The following is a 20,034-nucleotide window of genomic DNA, read 5'->3' as shown; positions in this document are numbered from 1 at the left end:
CCACAACATACTGTTCAAGGAAACTATCCCGAATACACTCTGTGGACTCCTCCTCAAGGCTACCCTGGCCAATTTGCTTTGTCCAATCAATATGAAGTTTAAAATCACCCATAATTATTGCCGTTCCTTTATTACAAGCCTCCATTATTTCTTGATTTATACTCCGTCCAACAGTGCAGCTACTGTTCGGGGCCTATAGACTCTGCCCACCAGTGACTTTCCCTTTACTATTCCTCATCTCCACCCAAACTGATTCAATATCTTGATCCTCTGAGTAAAATATCGTTTCTCACTAACGCACCGATCTCCTCCTTTATTAACAGAGCTACCCCACCTCCTTTTCCTTTCTATCTGTCCTTCCGAATTGTCAAATATCCCTGAATATTTAGTTCCCAGTCCTGGTCACCTTGCAACCACGTCTCGGTAATGCCAATCATATCATACCCATTTGTATCTATCTGTGCCTTCAACTCATCTATTTTGTTAAGAATGCTACGTGCATTTAGACAAAGAGCTTTTAAATTTGTTTTTTTACCTATTTTTCCTGCTTTTTTCCTCTGTCCTTCCAACTCACTTTCGACATTTTTGTTTTCTAATTCCAGCTTTACTTCCCTCCCTATTGAATCTATTATCAGGTTCCCATCCCCCTGCCAAGCATAATTTAAACTCTCCCCAACAGCACTGACAACCCCCGCCCCCCACCCCCCTCACAAGGATATTAGTCCCGGCTCTGTTGAGGTGCAACCTGTCCAGATGTACAGGTCCCACCTCTCTCTAGAACGGGTGCCAATGCATCAAGGATCTAAAGCCCTCCCTCCTGCACCATCTCTCCAGCCAGGCATTCATCTGCTCTATCCTCCTATTTCTGTACTCACTGGTTCATGGCACCAGAAGTCATTTTAAATATTAACCTAGACCATGTCACTGTTTATAATTACACATGATTCTGTCTCGGTTTATATTACATAAGAACATAAAGACAAAAGAATTAGGAACAGGACTAGGCCATCGAGCTCCTCGAGTCTGCTACACCACTCAGCAAGATCATGGCTGATCTGGCCGTGGATTCAGCTCCACTTACCCGCCCGCTGCCCATAACCCTTAATTTCCTTATTGGTTAAAAATATCTATCTGTGATTTGAATACATTCAATGAGCTAGCCTCAACTGCTTCCTTGGGCAGAATTCCACAGATTCACAACCCTCTGAGAGAGGAAATTCCTTCTCAACTCGGTTTTAAACAGTAGTAGTGATGTTGGGGAAGGCATCAAACAGGAAATTAGGGCTGCATGCAATAAAGGTGCAGCAGTTATAATGGGTGACTTTAATATGCACATAGATTGGGCTAGCCAAACTGCAAGCAATACGGTGGAGGAGGATTTCCTGGAGTGCATAAGGGATGGTTTTCTAGACCAATATGTCGAGGAACCAACTAGTGGGGAGGCCATCTTAGACTGGGTGTTGTGTAATGAGAGAGGATTAATTAGCAATCTCATTGTGCGAGGCTCCTTGGGGAAGAGTGACCATAATATGGTGGAATTCTGCATTAGGATGGAGAATGAAACAGTTAATTCAGAGACCATCGTCCAGAACTTAAAGAAGGGTAACTTTGAAGGTATGAGGCGTGAATTGGCTAGGATAGATTGGCGAATGATACTTAAGGGGTTGACTGTGGATGGGCAATGGCAGACATTTAGAGACCGCATGGATGAATTGCAACAATTGTACATTCCTGTCTGGCGTAAAAATAAAAAAGGGAAGGTGGCTCAACTGTGGCTATCTAGGGAAATCAGGGATAGTATTAAAGCCAAGGAAGTGGCATACAAATTGGCCAGAAATAGCAGTGAACCCGGGGACTGGGAGAAATTTAGAACTCAGCAGAGGAGGACGAAGGGTTTGATTAGGGCAGGGAAAATGGAGTACGAGAAGAAGATTGCAGGGAACATTAAGGCAGATTGCAAAAGTTTCTATAGGTCTGTAAAGAGAAAAAGGTTAGTAAAGACAAACGTAGGTCCCCTGCAGTCAGAATCAGGGGAAGTCATAACGGGGAACAAAGAAATGGCAGACCAATTGAACAAGTACTTTGGTTCGGTATTCACTAAGGAGGACACAAACAACATTCCGGATATAAAAGGGGTCAGAGGGTCGAGTAAGGAGGAGGAACTGAGGGAAATCTTTATTAGTGGGGAAACTGTGTTGGCGGAAATTGATGGGATTGAAGGCCGATAAATCCCTAGGGCCTGATGGAATGCATGCCAGAGTACTTAAAGAGCTGGCCTTGGAAATAGCGGATGCATTGACAGTCATTTTCCAACATTCCATTGACTCTGGATCAGTTCCTATCGAGTGGAGGGTAGCCAATGTAACGCCACTTTTTAAAAAAGGAGGGAGAGAGAAAACAGGGAATTATAGACCGGTCAGCCTGACCTCAGTAGTGGGTAAAATGATGGAATCAATTATTAAGGATGTCATAGCAGCGCATTTGGAAAATGGTGACATGATAGGTCCAAGTCAGCATGGATTTGTGAAAGGGAAATCATGCTTGACAAATCTTCTGGAATTTTTTGAGGATGTTTCCAGTAGAGTGGACAAGGGAGAACCAGTTGATGTGGTATATTTGAACTTTCAGAAGGCTTTCGACAAGGTCCCACACAAGAGATTAATGTGCAAAGTTAAAGCACATGGGACTGGGGGTAGTGTGCTGACGTGGATTGAGAACTGGTTGTCAGTCGGGAAGCAAAGAGTCGGAGTAAATGGGTACTTTTCAGAATGACAGGCAGTGACTAGTGGGGTACCGCAAGGTTCTGTTCTGGGGCCCCTGCTGTTTACATTGTACATTAATGATTTAGACGAGGGGATTAAATGTCGCATCTCCTAATTTGCGGATGACACTAAGTTGGGTGGCAGTGTGAGCTGCGAGGAGGATGCTATGAGGCTGCAGAGTGACTTGGATAGGTTAGATGAGTGGGCTAATGCATCGCAGATGAAGTACAATGTGGATAAATGTGAGGTTATCCACTTTGGTGGTAAAAACAGAGAGACAGACTATTATCTGAATGGTGACAGATTAGGAAAAGGGAAGGTGCAACGAGTCCTGGGTGTCATGGTACATCAGTCATTGAAGGTTGGCATGCAGGTACAGCAGGCGGTTAAGAAAGCAAATGGCATGATGGCCTTCATAGCGAGGGGATTTGAGTACAGGGGCAGGGAGGTGTTGCTACAGTTGTACAGGGCCTTGGTGAGGCCACACCTGGAGTATTGTGTACAGTTTTGGTCTCCTAACTTGAGGAAGGACATTCTTGCTATTGAGGGAGTGCAGCGAAGATTCACCAGACTGATTCCCGGGATGGTGGGACTGACCTATCAAGAATAGACTGGATCAATTGGGCTTGTATTCACTGGAGTTCAGAAGAATGAGAGGGGACCTCATAGAAACGTTTAAAATTCTGACGGGTTTAGACAGGTTAGATGCAGGAAGAATGTTCCCAATGTTGGGGAAGTCCAGAACCATGGGTCACAGTCTAAGGATAAGGGGTAAGCCATTTAGGACCGAGATGAGGAGAAACTTCTTCACCCAGAGAGTGGTGAACCTGTGGAATTCTCTACCACAGAAAGTAGTTGAGGCCAATTCACTAAATATATTCAAAAGGGAGTTAAATGAAGTCCTTACTACTCGCGGGATCAAGCCGTATGGCGAGAAAGCAGGAAGGGGGTACTGAAGTTTCATGTTCAGCCATGAACTCCTTTAATGGCGGTGCATGCTAGAAGGGCTGAATGGCCTGCTCCTGCACGTATTTTCTATGTTTCTATGTTTCTATGTTTAAATTGGCTCCCACCGTATTTTGAGGCTGTGCCCCCTAGTTCTAGTTTCCCCGACCAGTCGAAACAACTTATCTGCCTCTATCTTGTCTATCCCATTCATTATTTTAAATGTTTCTATACGATCACCCCTCATCCTTCTGAACTCCAACGAGTAAAGACCCAGTCTAGTCAATCTATCATCATAAGGTAACCCCCTCATCTCCGGAATCAGCCTAGTGAATCGTCTCTGTACCCCCTCGAAAGCTAGTATATCCTTCCTTAAGTAAGGTGACCAAAACTGAACGCAGTACTCAAGGTGCGGCCTCACCAATACCCTGTGCAGTTGCAGCAGGAGCTCCCTGCTTTTGTACTCCATCCCTGTTGCAATGAAGACCAACATTCCATTCACCTTCCTGATTACCTGCTGTACCTGCAAACAAACTGTGAGATTCATGCACAAGGACCCCCAGATCTCTCTGCACTGCAGCATGTTGTAATTCCTTCCCATTCAAATAATATTCCCATTTACTGTTTCTTTTTTCAAAGTGGATAACCTCACATTTTCCAAAATTGTATTCCATCTGCCAGTCCTGATGTCTCCCCATACACGACACAGTCCTGATGTCTCCCCATACACCAGCCAGTCCTGATGTCTCCCCATACACCAACCAGTCCTGATGTCTCCCCATACACAAGCCAGTCCTGATGTCTCCTCATTCACCAGCCAGTCCTGATGTCTCCCCATACACCAGCCAGTCCTGATGTCTCCCCATACACCAGCCAGTCCTGATGTCTCCCCATACACCAGCCAGTCCTGATGTCTCCCCATACACCAGCCAGTCCTCATGTCTCCCCATACACCAGACAGTCCTCATGTCTCCCCATACATCTGCCAGTGCTGATGTCTCCCCATACACAAGCCAGTCCTGATGTCTCCCCATACACCAGCCAGTCCTGATGTCTCCCCATACACCAGCCAGTCCTGATGTCTCCCCATACACCAGCCAGTCCTGATGTCTCCCCATACACCAACCAGTGCTGATGTCTCCCCATACACCAGCCAGTGCTGATGTCTCCCCATACACAAGCCAGTCCTGATGTCTCCCCATACACCAGCCAGTCCTTATGTCACCCCATACACCAGCCAGTGCTGATGTCTCCCCATACACCAGCCAGTCCTGATGTCACCCCATACACCAGCCAGTCCTGATGATCCTGCTCCAGAACCAGCACATTGTTATTTTCTCGATGGGAATTCTTTTCTCCCTCGATCTTTCCCCCCGAAGTTACGCACTCGGTGGATTTTCTGCAGTTGGCTGTGGATGATGTTGATCTCATCTGGGATGTGAACATAACGTACATTTTTGCCAGTCACAAAGAAGTTGTCCAGGTGCGAGACTTTGCCCCACCGATCAGTGTACGTCACCTCAGAAAGGCGGAAATTCGTGAATGCGTCAACATTATCGACAAGCCACGTCACCGAGCTCTCGTCTCTCAGCTCCACGGTGGTGATGTGGCCGTGCAATCCCTGGAGAGGAATGATGAGGCTGTTCTCTGCAACCGTCCGCTCTTTAATGGAGTGGCTCACCGACATGACGCTTGCTTGCAACTCCATGCAATCAGCTGAATGGAAGAGAAATATCAACTGCAACGCATACGCTTCCCCTGATAGTATGCCTACTCACACAGCGCCTGCCACTGCAAGTCTGCTGTGGCAGGCCCCGGCCCCCTGCCTTGCCCAATAAAACTCTGTCGGTATATTCGACTCTGCCTCTGTTTATATTACACTAGACCCTGTTCCTGTTTATATTACACGAGACTGTATCTCTGCTTATAAATAGAAGTATAGAGTACAAATGCATGGATATTATGATGAAACTGTACCAAACACTGGTTCGGCCTCAACTGGAGTATTATGGCCAATTGTGGGCAAAACACTTTAGGAATAATGTGAAGCCTTGGAGAGGGTGCAGAAAAGATTTACGAGAATGATTCCAGGGATGAGGGTCTTCAGTTACCTGGACAACTGGAGCAGCTGGGGTTGCCAGGGTGATAGAGTATAAAAGCAGAGAAGTCCTGCTACAACTGTACAGGGTATTGGTGAGGCCACACCTTGAGGACAATGTACAGTTTTGGTCTCTGTATTGAAGGAAGGATATACTTTCATTGGAGGCAGTTCAGAGAAGGTTCACTACGTTGATTCCTGAGATGAGGGGATTGACTTACGAATAAAGGTTGAGTAGTTTGGGCCTATAGTCATTTTGTTCAGAAGAATGAGAGGTGATCTTATTGAAACATAAAAGATACTGAGGGTTTGACAAGGTGGATGCAGAAAGGATATTTCCACTCATAGGAGAATGTAGAACTGGGTGCATAGTTTCAGAATAAGGGGTTGCCCATTTAAAACTGAGATGAGGGGGAACTTCTTCTCTCAGAGGGTTCTAATTCTGTGGAATTCTCTGCCCCAGAGAGCTGTGGAGGCTGGATCATTGAATATATTTAAGGTGGAGATAGACAGATTTTTATGAGCGATATGGGAGTAAATGTTTATGGGGAGCGAGCAGGGAAGTGGAGTTGAGTCCATGATTAGATCAGCCACGATTTTATTGAATGACGAACAGGCTCAAGGGGCCAAATGGCCTACTCCCGCTCTTATTTATTATGTTCTCCTTAGAGCAGGGAAGATTGAGAGGAGATTTGATAGAGGTGTTCAAAATCATGAGTGGTCTTGCCAGCGTAGATCGAGAGATACTGTTCACATTGGCAGAAGGGTCGAGAACCAGAGGGCACAGATTTTACGTGATTGGCAAAAGAACCAAAGGCGACACAAGAAAAAACCTGAAAGGGTGGTGGAGGCAGACTTAATTACAGCTTTAAAAAGGGAGTTGGATAAGTATCTGAAAGAAAAAAATTTGCACGGCTGTGTGGTAAGGGCGGGGGAGTGGGATTAGCTGAGGTGCTCTTGCAGAGAGCTGGCACGTGTTCGACGGGCCGAATGGTCTTGTTCCGTGCTGTAATCGTTCTCTGATTCTATGGTTCTAACTCTCTCAGCATAAGCCTCTATTCCCTTCTTCCTCATATGCTGAATTTCAGTGCATCGATACTGGAAACACAGAGCGACCAATCCAGAGCTGCTCTGTATCAGGATGGGCGCTGTATACGGAAGTCGCTCCCTGGCCTCCTGTGTGGGTCTGTTTGTTGCATCAGTTTGAGCTGACGTGGAGAGGGGGGAGAAGCTGCTAGGTTTAACCCCCAGTACCTCTGGGCCCAGAAACTGTCTGCACAATGTATTGTTTTAGGAACAAGTATTTCTGCAGAGGCTTTCAATATACAGATTTGTTTTAATCCATTCTTGGGATGTGGGTGTCGCTAGTAGGGCCAGAATATATTTCCAATTTCCATTTTCCCCTTGACAAGGTGATGGTGGGCCTTCTCAAACCGCTGCAGTCCGTGTGGTGAAGGTCCTCCCACAATGCTGTTAGGTGAGGAGTTCCAGGATTTTCACCCAGTGACGATGTAGGAACGGTGATATATGCCCAAGTCAGGATGGTGTGAGACTTGGAGGGTAACTTGGAGGTGATGGATTTCCCAAGCACCTGCGTGCCTGGTCAATCTGGGTGGGAGAGGTTGCGGGTTTGGGAGGTTCTGTCAAAGTTCTGGTCGAGTTGCAGATGTTTAAATTCCCTCCCCTTCACCCCGCCCACCTCTCCCTCCTCCCATAGAGGCCAGAGTCTTGTGTCGGCCCAGACCGGTTGGTGGGTTCCCTTCCCTGCAGGACATTAATGACCAGTTGGGTTATTACAACAATCCGGCAGCTTTCATGGTCACTTTTTTTCTGCTGATGGCCGCACAAATAGCCAGGATCATTCAGCTCATTTTCACAACCTGCCTTTGTGTTTTTGTGGGTTCTCTCTCACCCACCCTTTTTCCTGTTTGAAACTCATTTTACAGGGTAATAAAAGGGGAGCATTTGTCGACCAGAGGCTCAAACCAAACATCACATTAAGATCTGACGGAGTCACTCGATTCATCGGGAACGGAATATCATCGGCCTTTGACCATGGAAGCAAAAAGCACTGTTCACAGCGGGGAGAAACAGTACACGTGCTCTGTGTGTGGACAAGGCTCCAGCCGATCATCCAACCTGGAGAGACACAAGTGCAGTCACACTGGGGAGAAACTGTGTAAATGTGGGGACTGTGGGAAATGTTTCAACTACCCATCCCAGCTGGAAACACATCGGCGAGTTCACACTGGGGAGAGGCCGTTCACCTGCTCTGAGTGCGGGAAGGGATTCACTCAAATATCCAACCTGCTGATACACCAGCGAGTTCACACTGGGGCGAGGCCGTTCAGCTGCTCCGATTGTGGGAAGGGATTCACTTGGTCAGCCGACCTGCTGTGGCACCAGCGAGTTCACACTGGGGAGAGGCCGTTCACCTGCTCCGAGTGTGGGGAAGGATTCACTCAGTCATCCAACCTGCTAATCCACCAGCGAGTTCACACTGGGGGAGGCCGTTCACCTGCTCCGAGTGTGGGAAGGGATTCACTCAGTCATCCCACTTGCTGACACACCAGCGAATTCACAAGTGACTGCAGGGGTGGGATTCTGCTGTTATTGCTGCTGTTAATCACATCCCGACTAAACCATGTTCATTTTGACAGTTGGGTTTGTTTCCGCTGATGTCAATAACTCCTGTAACTGGACTGGAGTTTAATATTGGGGAGAAAGACAAATAAATTCGTGTTGCTTTCAACACATTGGTGTGGATTTTTGTCTTTCCCAACTGAGTGATTAGCATCATCTGGCTGGTGCTCAGAGAGGACAATCTGGGCGGAGGATGGTATGTGGGGAGAATTTCAGCCTGGATACAGTCCTTGAGGGGCAAACGGCACTTTGGTCTTTCTCATCACTCTTCATTGACAGCAAAGTCGCCATGCGGGTTAACCTTGACATTGCAAGATATGAATGATATCCACCCAAGGGTGTTTGAAGAGATGGGACGGGTGCTCTGTCAGCCCCTTGCCATATCTCCATCAGCTCAGTAGAGTCATGGGTTATACCCCGAGATTGGAAGGTAGCACACATAGTTCAAATTTAGCAAATTGGCCACAAGTCGGGAACTGAAGGCCCATCAACGTGACCTCGATCACTGGGAAGGTGCTTGAAGGGATTCTGAGAGATGCTGTTTTCCATCATGGGGAAAGGGAAGGGGCCATTACAGATACTGAACATGGATTCCGGTAAACAAGGTCACATCTGACAAACTAGTTTGTGTTTGTAAAGAAGTTGTTAGGTTGGTGGATGGGGGAATCCGGTTGACATTGTCTACCTCAAGGTGTCAAACTCATTTTCTAGGGTGGGCCTGATCCAATATCCTGGCACTTGGCATGGGCCACATTCAGAAAAAACTATAAAATTAGGAATAAATGAAGATAAACTACATCGGAATTTACATTTAGATTTTATTTACTGCCTCTGCTCCCGATCCGTGGCACCTCTTAGGTTGAGCATTCATGAACTGACCCTGCTCAAACTTTAACCACAAGGACATCGGTGCATGGTTCTGCCTGTAACCACAAGACTGTGTCACTCCCACACACAGATACCGTTTCCTTGTTTCACATTTCCATACAAACACCATCACTTCACACATCCTCTTTCTACACAATTGCAGCAGACAAGAGCAAGGACATGAGGCTTATTAAAAGACACATTTCATTACAGCAAAGATTAAACTGGGAGAAATGTTCAGTTATTTTCCATTACAGGCAAATGCTGGATAAACCAGCAGCGCACTGGCACCTGAGCAGTGTCTCATCGGCCTACAGGCTTTTCTTAAATAGATTTGCTGCCTGGATATAAATTTAAACCAGCTTTGCAGGCGTGATGCTCCATTCACACATTGAAGGTGAGAGAGATGCTGCGGGGCACACACTAAGTCCAGTAGCTGAAAGTGATTTACAGACTGGGTTTTGTGTTTAGTGATCCCGGGCGTGTTGCCAATACCAGCAAAGATGAAGCCCATGGAATAAAAGGGACAGTGGATACTGTCTCACTTTGAGCGAGTCAGAATGACAAGCTTTAACAACAGCCGATATTTCACAAACGGAGACCTCAACAGACCAAAGGACTGTTTGTGTCACTGGGCTACAGGAGGCTATTTGTGACAGAAGGAAAGCTGGTCACAGCAAACAAACAGTTTACCGGCCTGACAAGGGCCCACTCTGACCCCCACCTTCTTTCTCTCACTACTGATGGACACTGCTGCAGTAATTGCTTCTCTGACCTTTTCTCTCTTGTCCCTCCTGCACCCCGAATACACGGCCTGACACAATCTCCCTCCCCCTACATCCACACTGTGCTGGAATCTACACCAGTCTCCCCATCTGCTCCTTTTCCTCTTCCTGGATCCTGAAACTACAGTCTGCATCCCACTGTACTGAAGGAAGTGGCCCGAGAAATACTGAATGCATTGGTGATCATTTTCCTACAGTCTACCGACTCTGGATCAGTTCCTATGGACTGGAGGGTAGCTATGTAACACTACTTTTTAAAAAAGGCGGGAGAGAGAAAATGGGGAATTATAGACCGGTTAGCCTGACATCCGTAGTGGGGAAAATATTGGAATCAATTGTTAAAGATGAAATAGCAGCACATATGAAAAGCAGTGACAGGATCAGTCCAAGTCAGCATGGATTTATGAAAGGGAAATCATGCTTGTCAAGTCTTCTAGAATTTTTTGAGGATGTAACGAGTAGAGCGGACAAGGGAGAACCAGTGGATGTGGTTTATTTGGACTTTCAAAAGGTTTTTGACAAGGTCCCACACAAGAGATTGGTGTGCAAAATTAAAGCACAGGATATTGGGGGTAATGTATTGACTTGGATAGAGAACTGGTTGGCAGACAGGAAGCAGAGAATTGGGATAAACGAGACATTTTCAGAATGGCAAGCACTGACTAATGGGGTGCCGCAGGGCTCAGTGCTGGGACTCCAGCTATTTACAATATACATCAATGATTAGATGAAGGAATTGAGGGTAATATCTCCAAGTTTGCAGATGACACTCAGCTGGGTGGCGGTGTGGACTGAGAGGAGGATGCTAAGAGGCTGCGTGGTGACTTGGACAGGTTAGGTGAGTGGGCAAATGCATGGCAGATGCAGTACAACGTGGATAAATGTGAGATTATCCACTTTGGTGGCTAAAACATGAAGGCAGAATATTATCTGAATGGCGATAGATTAAGAAAAGGGGAGGTGCAATGAGACAAGGGTGTCATGGTACATCAGTCATTGAAAGTTAGCATGCAGGTACAGCAGGTTGTGAAGAAGGCAAATGGCATGTTGGCCTTCATAGCTCGGGGATTTGAGTGTAGGAGCAGGGAGATATTTTTGCAGTTGTATCGGCTTTTTCTGAGGCCTCACCTGGAATATTGTGTTCAGTTTTGGTCCCCTAATCTTAGGAAGGACGTTCTTGCTATTGAGGGAGTGCAGTGAAGTTTCACCAGATTGATTCCCGGAATGGCAGGACTGACATATGTTGAGAGACTGGATCGACTGGGCCTGTATTCACTGCAGTTTAGAAGAATGAGAGGGGATCTCACAGAAACATATAAAATTCTGACGGGACTGGACAGGTTAGATGCGGGAAGAATGTTCCCGATGTTGGGAAAGTCCAGAACCAGGGGTCACAGTCTAACGATAAGGGGTAAACCATTTAGGACCGAGTTGAGGAGAAACGTCTTCACTCAGAGAGTTGTTAACCTGTGGAATTCCCTGCCGCAGAGAGTTGTTTATGCCAGTTCGTTAAATATATTCAAGAGTGGGTTAGATATGGCCCTTATGGCTAAAGGGATCAAGATGTATGGAGAGAAAGCAGGAAAGGGGTACTGAGGTGAATGATCAGCCATGATCTTATTGAATGGTGGCGCAGACTCGAGGGGCAGAATGGCCTATTCCTGCAACTATTATCTTTTTTCTTACTCAGTCTTCCCCTCCTGATGTCTACAGGCTCTAAAACTGAAGCTTGGTGGCCCTCAGTCCTTGATTTACCTCCCCTTCTCTCATCCTCTTTCCCCCTTGGTTGTGTTCCACACTCTGGGTCTTGGGCCTTCCCCGGGGATTCTCATTATGAACAGGGGGCTGTGTGTTGTGACAGGATGTCCCAGCTCCCCTCCTCTTTCTCCCTTGGTTGTGTTCCACACTCTGGGCCTTGGGCCTTCCCCGGAGATTCTTAGTAGAACAGGAGGATGTGTGTTGAGGCAGGATGTCCCCGCTCTCCACCTTTAAAGGGACAAAGAGATGACCAGCTGGGCTGAATGGCCCTGTTTTATGACATTACTGCAGTGCCTAGCAACCAAACTCCCTGAGCCCTGCTCATAATGGGCTTGGTTGAGCTCATGCTGTTACAGGAAGGGAAACAGGAGCAGGATTCGAGCCGTGTGTAGCCCTGGATTAATGGGGAGAGGTACAGGATCAATTTATACCTTATTGAGTGAGAAATGTCAGTGTTCCGGACACTCCCTGTCCCTCAGTATCTATGCCGGGGAGCGACCGATGGTTTCACTCTGTATCTAACCCGCGCTGTGCCCGACTGGAGAGTGTTTGATGCTGGCACGAGGTGCTCAGGTCGATAAGCACAACATTTAACCCAATGATGATCAGATAACCCATCAGCTTTTCCCTGGACAAAGGTCCTGAACGACAGGAAGTGTTTCTAATAATTTGCCTGGGGTCCTTGATCAAATTTAAACAACTCCGATCTCTTTTTAAAAATGTGTTTATGAGATGTGCGCGTCAACTCGCCGCCTCTCCTTCTAAATGCTCGGGAATATAGGCCTGGTCTAATCATTCTCTCAGGACAATCCCCCCATCCCAGGAATCAGTCTGATGAACCTTCATTGCACTCCCTCGACAGAAAGTTTATCTTTCCTTAGGTAAGGAGACCAAAACTGTACATAATGCTCCAGGTGTGGTCTCACCAGGGCCCTGTATAATTGCAGTAAGACGTAAATATTAAAATATTTTTGTACAAAGGCCAATATAGCATTTGCTTTATTAATTGCTTGCTGGACCTTCGTATTAACTTTTAGCGATTTGTGTACAAGAGCACCCAGTTCCCTCTGAACATCAACATTTCCCAATCTCTGACCATTTAAAAAATACTCTGCCTTTCTATTTTTACTGTCAGTTTCTAACTTAACATTTCTTCACATTATATTCCATTTGCCATGTTCTTGCCCATTCACTGAGCCTGTATATATCCCCTTTGAAACCTCTTTTCATCCTCCTCACAACTTACATTACCAATGAGCTTTGTATCCTCAGCAAACTTCGCTATATTACATTTGGTCCCCTCATATAAATCATTGATATAGATTGTGAATAGCTGGGACCCAAGCACTGACCCTTGCAGCACCCCACCAGTTACAGCCTGCCAACCCGAAAATCACCCGTTTATTCCTACTCTCTGTTTTCTGTCCATTAACCAATCCTTCATCCTTGCTCGTATATTACTTTCAATCTCATGAGTCCTACTTTTGTTTAATAACCTCTTGTGTGGCACGGATCAGATACAGAGTAATTTCTCCCACTACAAGATCCTATCAAACACTCCCAGGGTAGTACCGCATGGGTTAGATATAGAGTAAAGCTCCCTCTGCACTGTCCCATCAAACACTCCCAGGGCAGGTACAGAACAGGTTAGAAACGGGGTACATCTCTCTCTATCCTTTCCCAACCATTCCAGGGCAGGTACAGCACTTGTTAAATCTCGCTCTGTGCATTCCCATCAAACTCTCCCACGGCAGGTACTGCATTGGTTAAATACTAAGTAAAGCTCCCTTTGCACCGTCCTTGGGCAGGAACAGCATAATTCAGATAAAGGGTAATCCTCTCTCTAACCTCGCTTTACAATTGCACAGGACCATAGTGAGACCACACCTCGAGTACTGTGCACAGTTTTGGCCTCTTTATCGAATGAACGGTATACTTGAGTTGCTTTGATACAGAGTAAAGATTCCTCATCACTGTCCCATCAGACATTCCAAGGGCAGGAGGAGACCACCTGGCCCCTCGAGCCAGCTCCGTCATTTAATAGAATCATGGCTGATTTGATATTGGACTCAGCTCCAGTTCTTTGCCCACTCCATATAGCCCTTTATAACCTTATCGCTCAAAAATCTGTCGATCTCCGCCTTAAATATATTCAGTGAACTGGACTCCGCAGCGCTCTGGGGCAGAGAATTCCATAGATTTACAACCATCTAAGAGAAGAAATTCTTCCTCATCTCAGTTTTAAATGGACAGCCTTTTATTCTGAGACTATGTTTCCTAGTTTTAGTTTCCTTGATGAATGGAAATATCCTCCCTGCATCCACCTTGCCGAGCCCCCTCATTTTCTTATCTGTTTCGATAAGATCATCTCTCATTCTTCTGAACTCCAATGGGTATCTTCATCAGTCAACCCGCATATATCTGGAATCAACCTAGTGTACCTTCTCTGAACAGCCTCCAATGCAAGTATATCCTTCCTTAAATGCGGAGACCAAAACTAGACGTGGTACTCTAGGTCTGGCCTCACCAACAGCCTGTACAGTTGTAGAAATATTTTCTCTGCTTTTATACTCTATCCCCCTTGCAATAAGGGCTAATATTCCATTTGCGTTCCTGATTACCTGCTGTACCTGCATACTAACTTTTTGTGTTTCATGCACAAGGACCCCCAGGTCCCACTGTAATGCAGCACTTTGCAATTTTTCACCATTTAAAATATAATTGTTTTTCTATTTTTTCTGCCAAGGTGGATAACCTCACATTTTCCTGCATTGTACATCATTTGCCAAATTCTTGCCCACTCACTTGGCCTGTCTATTACTTTGCACATTTTTTGTGACCTCCTCACAATTTACTTTCTCACCCATCTTTGTATCATCAGCAAACTTGACTACATTACAGTTAGTCCCTTCATCCAAGTCATTAAAATAGATTGTAAATAGTTGAAGACCCAGCACCGATCCCTGCAGCTCTCCACTAGTCAATGTTTGCCAACAGAAAAATGACCCATTTATCCCGACGCAGATACAAAGTAAATCTCCGTCTACACTGCTCCATCAAACACTCCCAGGGCAGGTATAGTCCAGGTTAGCTACAGCATAAAGCTCTCTCTACACTGTCCCATCAAAGGTCGCAGGGCAGGTACAGCACGGGTTAATTCCCCAGTCTCATCCTCTAAGGGATAACGTTTACTTTAGCTACTCTCTTACTTGTTATGTACCTGTAGAAGCTCTTACTATCTGTTTCAAAATTTCTTGCCAGTTTATTCTCATACTCTATCTTTCCTTTCTTTATTAATTTGTTAATCGTACTTTATTGGATTTTTTAAATTCTCAATCATCTCGCCTCCCACTAATCTTGGCCACTTTGTATGCCATTGTTTTCAATTTTATACCGTCTTTTACTTCCTTAGTTAGACACGATGCTTCACCCTTCTCTTAAAGTCTTTACTTTTCACGGGAATATATTTTTCTTGAGAGTTATGAAATATCTCCTTAAATGTCTGCCACTGCTTATCAACCATCTTACATTTTAATCTACTTTCCCAGTCCACTTTTTCCAATTCTGCCTTTATACCTTTCTAATCGCCTTCATTTAACTTCAGGACATTATTTTGATATCCAACTTGCTCACCCTCCAACTGAATTTGAAATTCAACCCTGCTATGATCACTCTGTCTTCGAGGATCCCTTACTACGACATTATTGATTAAGTCTAACTCATTACACAGTACCAGATCGAGGATAGCGTGCTACCTGTTTGGTTGTGCAACATAATGTTGAAGTGAAACACCCCGGATACACTCTATGAACATTTCCTCAAGGCTACCTTGGGCAATTTCATTTGTCCAGTCTATATTGTCGTACCTTTCTTACAAGCCTCCGTTATTATCTTGATTTATATTCCGTACAACAGTGTAGCTACTTAGGGGGCCTATAGACTACGCCCAATACTGTTTTCTTCCCCTTATTATTTCTTATCTCCAACCAAACTGATTATATGTATTGATTTTCTGATCCAAGATCTTCTCTCACTAATACACTGATCTCATCCTTTACTAACAGAGCTACGCCAACTACATTTCCTTTCTGTTTATCCATCCATATTGTCAAATGCCCCTGAATATTCCATTCCTAGCCTTGGTCAGCTTGCCATCACGTCTCTGCATTGGCTATCAGATCATACCCATGTATATCTATTTACTGTCAACTCGTCAATCTTGTTACAAATGCTGCTTGCATTGAGATAAGGAGGTTTTAATTTTGCCTTTTTACCGTTTTTCCCTGGTTTGACTCCACTTTCTGATACATGTATTTTTATACATTCTGTCCCTCCCTCTCTGGTTCACATTTCACCCACCGCTACCCTACTCTATTGCCTTTGACTTTTTAAATGTCTGCTCACCTGAACCCTCACCCAACTATTTAGGTTAAAGCCCTCTCTCCAGCCCAATTATTCGGGTCTCCAGGAGTGCAGCAGCTCAAAGTGGGAAATCTGAGATTTAGGTCAGTGGGGGCGTTTTAAGGAGTAATCTGCTTTAAACCATTTGGAGGCAACTGACAATTGTTGGTAGCTTCTAAGTAAGGTTAACCATTAAATATTTAGGATTCTTTCAAACTTAAGCAGAGACAAACTAGCTAGCCCTCCACAACTTTGCAAAAAACCGATTAGTTAAAACTCGTTCAAACCGGTTATTTAAACAGTTGACCAGTGGTGACTCATCTGAGCCACTAGCAGATAACAAACCGAGGGCTAGTTGCAGGTAGGACGGAGTGTAGCAGCTCAGAGTGGGAAACTTGAGAGTTTGGTAAGTGGGAGAGTTTGTTGAAGTTGGGGGGGGGGGAGGTGTTGCTTTAGCTTGTTTTTCCTAACTTTTTCTGCAGAGTGGCGGCGTATCTGAGCGGGAGTAGATTGAGGCCCGGGAGTGAGGATTAAAGCCACAGCAGACCTGCAAATTCAAGGAATTTAAGACGGCCAGTGTGATCTCCTGGGCTTATTTCCATCTCCTGATTGGGACGGAGAGGAGTTTTCCCAGGTTTATTCCCCAATTGGCCTGAGTTTTTATCTTTTTATTGCCTCTCCCAGGAGACCGCACCACTCCGAATGTGGAGAACTCTGCTATGTGACATAACAGGTAAGGCAGGTAAGTGATTGGTAGAGATTGTGAGCTAATTTTTTCTTTTAAATTAACATATAGCATATGATTACATTCTAAAAACTGATATTTATTGGTTTAACTAATTGAATAAAGAATATATGGTAAATATTTTGATTAACACCAAACTAATTAATTAAATAAAATAATGGTAAAACAGGAGCTGCTGCAATATGTCGGAGCTTCTGGAAGTTTTAGTCCAGGCTGATTACATCTGCGGTAAGTGTCTGCGAATCGACAAACTTCGGCTCCGAATTGAGGAGCTGGAGTCCGAGCTGCAGACATTGCGAGACATCAGGGCGGGAACAAGTTACCTGGACCTTTTCCTCCAGGAGGCAGCTACACCGTGTAAATTAAATAATTTAGAATTGGCACGTAGTCAGGGACAGGAGGGTGTGATTGCAAATGAGGCAGGTACGGGGATCCAGGAGTTAGTATTGCAGGAGCATCAGTCTCTGCACTTCTCTAATAGATTTGATGTTCTTAAAACCCTTGCAGACAAGTGTGCAGACTGCGGGGTGAATAGCAGATTGACCAAGGCACCGTGGTGCATAACGCCATTCAAGTGGGGGGAGCAAAGAGGAAATTGGTTGTGGTAGGGAACATTATAGTTAGGGGGAGAGAAAGGGTTCACTGCAACCTAGAGCGTGGGTCCCGAAGACTGTGTTTCATATTCGTTGCCAGGATAAAGGACATCGCTTCCGGACTGGAGAAGAAGTTTTAGTGGGAGGGGGAGAGTCCATTTGTCGTGTTACACGTCGGTACCAATGTCATAGGTAGGACTAAGAATGAGTTTCTGCTGAGAGATTTTGAACAGCTAGGGACTAAATGGAAAAGCAGAACCACAAAGGTAATAATCTCTGCATTATTACCTGAGCCACGAGCAAATTGACATAGAGTCAATAGAATCAGAGAAATAAATACGTGGCTCAGAGGTTGGTGTCGAAGAAGTGGGTTTCGATTCTTGGGGCACTAGCACCAATAATCGAGAAAGAGAGAGCTGTTCCATGGGGACAGATTAAACCTGAACTATGCTGGGACCACAATTCTAGCGAATCAATTAACTAGGGAGGTGGATAGGGATTTAAAATAAATAAGGCGGGGGGGAGGTTCACAATGAAGAGTAATCCAGAATGCTAGAGAAAAGAAAAGGAAGCAATGCAGGAAACTGATTTTGGTGATGATGCACTGTTTACGTCAGGAAGGGATAGAGCATACAAACAAAAAAGTGCACTAGCAAATAGGGTTCAGGTAAAAAAAAATAGCGATAAGACAAATAGGGCTATAGTACAAAATAATGTTAAGATGTCTAATAATGCTAAAAATACTAATCTAAAAGCACTGTATCTGAATGCACGAAGCATTCGTAATAAGGAACATGAAGTAGCAGCGCAAATAGATGTAAACGGATACGATATAGTTGCAATTACGGTACATGGTAGCAGCGTGATCAGGGTTTTGAATTCGATAGGCAAGGATATTCGATATTTTGGAAGGACAGGATCAATGGAAAAGTGGGGGATGTGGCGTTGTTAGTAAAGGATGAAATGCAATCAAGAGTGAGCAAGGATATTGACTCAGAAAATCAAGATGTAGAATCAGTCTAGGTGGAGCGAAGCAGCACCAAGGGGCAGAAAACATTGGTGGGAGTGATCTATAGGCCTCTAAACACCGGTGGTAAAGTAGGGGACAGCATTAAACAGGACATTAGAGATGCATGTAACAAGGGTACTACGCTAATCATAGGTGACTTTAATCTGCATTTATACTGGCCAAATCAAATGAGCAATAATACCATGGAAGATAAATTCCTGGAGTGTGTACTAGATGTTTTTTTCGACCTGTATGTTGAGGAACCTAAGCAGGAACAGGCTATCCTAGTTTGGGTATTGTGCAATGAGAAGGGATTAATTCAGTCTTGTTTTACGGGGTCCTTTAGGGAAGAGTGACAGGGATTGAGAATATGTGCAATTATAACCCGGTTAGCCTTACATCAGTAGTGGGGAAAAATGTTGGAATCATTTATTAAAGATGAAATAGCAGCGCATTTGGAAAGCAATGATAGGATCGGTCCAAATTAGCATGGATGTATAAAAGGGAAATCATGCTTGACAAATCTTCTGGATTTTTTTGAGGATGTAACTAGTAGAGTGGACAAGGGAAACCAGTGGATGTGGTGTATTTGGACTTTCAAAAGGCTTTTGACAAGGTCCCACACAAGAGATTGGTGTGCAAAATTAAAGCATAAGGTATTGGGGATAATGTACTGATGTGGATAGAGAATTCGTTGGCAGACAGGAAGCAGAGCGTCGGGATAAACGGGTCATTTTCAGAATAGCATGCAGTGACTGGTGGGGTGCCACAGGGCTCAGTGCTGGGACCCTAGCTATTTACAGTATACATCAATGATTAGATGAACGAATTGAGTGTAATATCCCCAAGTTTGCAGATGACACTAAGCTGGGTGACGGTGTGAGATGTGAAAACAATGCTAAGAGACTGCAGGATGACTTGGACAGGTTCGGTGAATGGGCAAATGCACGGCAGATGCAGTATAATTTGGATAAATGTGAGGGAATCCACTTTGGTGGCAAGAACACGAAGGCAGAATAATATCTGTATGGCGGCAGATTAGCAAAAGGGGAGTTGCAACGAGAGCTGGGTGTTATGGTACATCAGTCATGGAAAGCTGGCATGCAGGTACAACAGGCTGTGAATAAGGCAAATGGTATGTTGGCCTTCACAGCTAAGGGATTTGAGTATAGGAGCAGGAAGGTCGTACTGCAATTGTGCAGGGCCTTGGTGAGGTTTCACCTGGAATATTGTGTTCAGTTTTGTTTTCCTAATCTGAGGAAGGACGTTATTGCTACTGAGAGAGTGCAGCGAAGGTTCACCAGACTGATTCCCGGGATGGCAGGACAGACATATGAGGAGAGACTGGATCGTCTGGGCCTGTATTCACTGAAGTTTAGAAGGATGAGAGGGGATCTCATGGAAATATATAAAATTCTGACATTACTA

The 20,034-nt window shown here is 45.0% G+C and overlaps 1 protein-coding gene across 1 annotated transcript; it reads right to left on the bottom strand.

Moving 5' to 3' along the window:
- Nucleotides 1–5,037: 5,037 nt before the first annotated feature.
- LOC139235368 (U7 snRNA-associated Sm-like protein LSm10) lies at nucleotides 5,038–5,394 on the bottom strand. The gene has a single exon (XM_070866511.1). It carries the CDS (start codon nucleotides 5,392–5,394, stop codon nucleotides 5,038–5,040), a length of 357 nt encoding a protein of 118 aa, XP_070722612.1.
- Between the last annotated feature and the right edge of the window lie 14,640 nt (nucleotides 5,395–20,034).

This window comes from Pristiophorus japonicus, chromosome 23 (genome assembly GCF_044704955.1).
Source record: "Pristiophorus japonicus isolate sPriJap1 chromosome 23, sPriJap1.hap1, whole genome shotgun sequence".
Taxonomy (NCBI): Eukaryota; Metazoa; Chordata; class Chondrichthyes; family Pristiophoridae; genus Pristiophorus; species Pristiophorus japonicus.
The sequence above is the reverse complement of the archived record's forward strand: the minus strand, read 5'-3'. Positions and strand labels throughout refer to the sequence as shown.

Bases quoted from the DNA above. Each gene is read 5' to 3' on its own strand.
- LOC139235368 (XM_070866511.1), bottom strand. From the start codon at position 5,394: ATGTCGGTGAGCCACTCCATTAAAGAGCGGACGGTTGCAGAGAACAGC.